At 41.7% G+C, this 3,790-nt stretch overlaps 1 protein-coding gene and 1 long non-coding RNA gene across 2 annotated transcripts in view; both read right to left on the reverse strand.

Moving 5' to 3' along the window:
* The window catches only part of LOC106013947, a 3,026-nt gene extending 2,879 nt beyond the window's left edge, over nucleotides 1–147 (reverse strand). Inside the window, exon 1 of the long non-coding RNA XR_001185493.1 lies at nucleotides 10–147. This is a non-coding gene — a long non-coding RNA (uncharacterized LOC106013947). The remainder of the gene's footprint in view (nucleotides 1–9) is intronic.
* LOC101846111 (metal-response element-binding transcription factor 2) overlaps nucleotides 1–3,390 on the reverse strand; it is a gene marked incomplete at its 3' end in the record, with an annotated part of 13,559 nt that extends 10,169 nt beyond the window's left edge. The window contains 3 exon segments of the mRNA XM_013090865.2: nucleotides 155–244; nucleotides 2,222–2,303; nucleotides 3,143–3,390. Coding sequence (XP_012946319.1) covers nucleotides 155–244; nucleotides 2,222–2,303; nucleotides 3,143–3,316 — 346 coding nt within the window.
* Between the last annotated feature and the right edge of the window lie 400 nt (nucleotides 3,391–3,790).

Below are 3,790 nucleotides of genomic sequence, written 5' to 3' on the forward strand. Positions count from 1 at the left end.
ATTCCTTACCTCTTTCACACATAGCTTACATTCTTTACTTCTCTCTCATTCCTTACCTCTTTCACACATAGCTTACATTCTTTACTTCTCTCTCATTCCTTACCTCTTTCACACATAGCTTACATTCTTTACTTCTCTCTCTCTCATTCCTTACCTCTTTCACAGTTGTTACACTCCACAAGGCTGGCCAGAGAGTCCTCGTAGACCCCACACATATGGCAGCACGGATCGTCCCCCTCTTTCTCTGACAAAAGTTCCAATAACAATCAGGCAATGTTTCTCTTATGCACAAACAACAAAAACAAAACTGGTTCCATATGACATGCTGAAAGCTGCAAGCCGCAGGATCACTAGAGAAAATAACAAAAAGGCCTTAAAGTTAAATCTTTGACACAAGAAATCTCCGCCCAACACAACTCCTTCAACACGTTCTATGACAGCCATCCAGTGTCTGTGTGTGGAAGAAGCCAGCGTTAAGACTTCCGTGGACTTCTCGTTAAGACATCCGTACTTCTCTTTAAGACATCCGTGGACTTCTCGTTAAGACATCCGTGGACTTCTCGTTAAGACATCCGTGGACTTCTCGTTAAGACATCCGTGGACTTCTCGTTAAGACATCCGTGGACTTCTCGTTAAGACATCCGTGGACTTCTCGTTAAGACATCCGTGGACTTCTCGTTAAGACATCCGTGGACTTCTCAGGGAGAACTGTTTACCTCAGGGTCACAAGCCACAAATCTGGTTCCAACAATCTTCGTGAATGCTTTTTTTTCAGTTTTAGGAAGTTTTACTGCATTCGCAACAAAAAACAGGTCATAAAAGTGCCGAAGATTATAAGGTGTTACAAAACAAAGAAAAGAAGGAAGAGAGATAAGGACGATATCTAGATATCTATTGGATGGGAAAGGAGCAAATCACAGCGCAGGCCAAAGACGAGGAGAAAGTTTTGAGACACAGAGGGGAAAATGACTGATACAGACAGAGGGGAAAATGACTGATACAGACAGAGGGGAAAATGACTGATACAGACAGAGTGGAAAATGACTGATACAGACAGAGGGGAAAATGACTGATACAGACAGAGGGGAAAATGACTGATACAGACAGAGGGGAAAATGACTGATACAGACAGAGGGGAAAATGACTGATACAGACAGAGGGGAAAATGACTGATACAGACAGAGGGGAAAATGACTGATACAGACAGAGGGGAAAATGACTGATACAGACACAGAGGGGAAAATGACTGATACAGACACACAGGGGAAAATGACTGATACAGACACAGGGGAAAATGACTGATACAGAGGGAAAAATGACTGATACAGACACAGACAAACCATCCAACAAACATCCATTCTGATACTTATTCACAAAAACAACTCTACTTCAGATATAAACAAAAACAACTCTATTTCAGATATAAACAAAAACAACTCTATTTCAGATATAAACAAAAACAACTCTATTTCAGATATAAACAAAAACAACTCTATTTCAGATATAAACAAAAACAACTCTATTTCAGATATAAACCCAAAAAAAACCCAACTCTTATTCCAAATAAACAAAAACAACTCTGAAATAAGTAAACAAAAAATGTCCGTCCACGATTTTTGCGGAAGACATGGACAGTGTCCACTAGCTTGTAACTTTGTCCACTAGCTTGTAACTTCATCTCATAGACAGTGTCCACTAGCTTGTAACTTTGTCCACTAGCTTGTAACTTCATCTCATAGACAGTGTCCACTAGCTTGTAACTTCATCTCATAGACAGTGTCCACTAGCTTGTAACTTCATCTCATGGACAGTGTCCACTAGCTTGTAACTTTGTCCACTAGCTTGTAACTTCATCTCATAGTGTCCACTAGCTTGTAACTTCATCATCTCATGGACAGTGTTCACTGGCTTGTAACTTCATCTCATAGACAGTGTCCACTAGCTTGTAACTTTGTCCACTAGCTTGTAACTTCATCTCATAGACAGTGTCCACTAGCTTGTAACTTCATCTCATAGACAGTGTCCACTAGCTTGTAACTTTGTCCACTAGCTTGTAACTTCATCTCATAGACACTGTCCACTAGCTTGTAACTTTGTCCACTAGCTTGTAACTTCATCTCATGGACAGTGTCCACTGGCTTATAACTTCATCTCATAGACAGTGTCCACTAGCTTGTAACTTCATCTCATGGACAGTGCATGAACAAGGCACACGACTTACCTTTCAGAACGTCTTTGAGCTGGACTGAAGCTATGGACTTGTCCTCAAACTGTACCACACATTTCTTTTTGGCCTCCGAGATCTAAAAATAAAACCAAATACAAAAATGGAGTCCAGGCCAGAGGGTGAGTGCACCTTGTACAGTAGTGGTGGTGAGTGCACCTTGTACAGTAGTGGTGGTGAGTGCACCTTGTACAGTAGTGGTGGTGAGTGCACCTTGTACAGTAATGGGGAACTGTGGGGGGTTTGGCGGGTGCTCCGGTGTGCTTTGCTCCTTCTTTCCTATCAAACATCTATCGTCCTTATCTCTCTTACTTCTTTTCTGTATTTAGTTACTCTCTTGTAACACCTCTAATCTTCGGCATTCATATGACCTTATTGTGTTGCAAGTGCTGTTAAACTCTTTAAAAAAAATTTTTTAAAAAGAACCTCCCACTTCCTCCAGCAATGGTGACCCTCCCACTATGTACAGGGTTTGGTACAGACAATAAAAGAACCTCCCACTATGTACAGAGTTTGGTACAGACAAAAGAACCTCCCACTATGTACAGGGTTTGGTACAGACAATAAAAGAACCTCCCACTATGTACAGAGTTTGGTACAGACAAAAGAACCTCCCACTATGTACAGAGTTTGGTACAGACAACAACAAAAGAACAATCCCCCCCCCCCCCCCCCCCGCAAGAAAAAGAGAACAGATTTCATGTTTTCTTTCAAGGACTAGACTTTGCCCTCCTTATGCACCATCACTCAATCAACAACACAACTTGCACAAATGAAAAACCCATCACACTCTAAATAGCCACCAAATCCCATGACAAAGTCCGTATTTAACGAGAAAGATCAAAACCACCAAATCCCATGACAAAGTCCGTATTTAACGAGAAAGAGCGAGAGCGGTCAAACAAGGCGTGGCCGTACCTGCACAATGTTCACGATGTAAAAGAGGCCGTCACTCCACCGGGCCAGTGCCTTTTCCCGTCCAGCTTGCTTCAACGGGGCCAGCCTCGGCTTCCTCACCTCCGACTTCTTCGGCTTCATGTCTTTCCTCACCTGACTCTTCTTCCAGATTGTACGAAATCTTTTCAGATTCATGGAAAGCTGCACGTTTCAAAACATTTCGCCACTCAAGATAAAATCTGGAGAGAAAAAGGAGATCTGTAAACCTATTGCCACACGTTTTCCCTAAAGTGATAACACCAATCAAAAACCACTCAGGGACTGATCCGGCCAGCAGAACTTCCTCCCATGCCCTAAGCAACATTGTCGAGTTCAGACTCTGTCGTCTGCTAGTTCAGGCACACCCACTCGTCATATTGCGCTATTTATCAAATCCTAATCATGACTGGTTTGTCTTCCACAGGGTTCTGTTATATATATATTATCTTCCACAGGGTTCTGTTATATATATATTGTCTTCCACAGGGTTCTGTTATATATATATTGTCTTCCACAGGGTTCTGTTATATATATATTGTCTTCCACAGGGTTCTGTTATATATATATATATTGTCTTCCACAGGGTTCTGTTTTATATATATATTGTCTTCCACAGGGTTCTGTTATATA

The sequence above is a fragment of the Aplysia californica genome, unplaced genomic scaffold, assembly GCF_000002075.1.
Source record: "Aplysia californica isolate F4 #8 unplaced genomic scaffold, AplCal3.0 scaffold01601, whole genome shotgun sequence".
In the NCBI taxonomy this organism is placed as follows: domain Eukaryota; kingdom Metazoa; phylum Mollusca; class Gastropoda; order Aplysiida; family Aplysiidae; genus Aplysia; species Aplysia californica.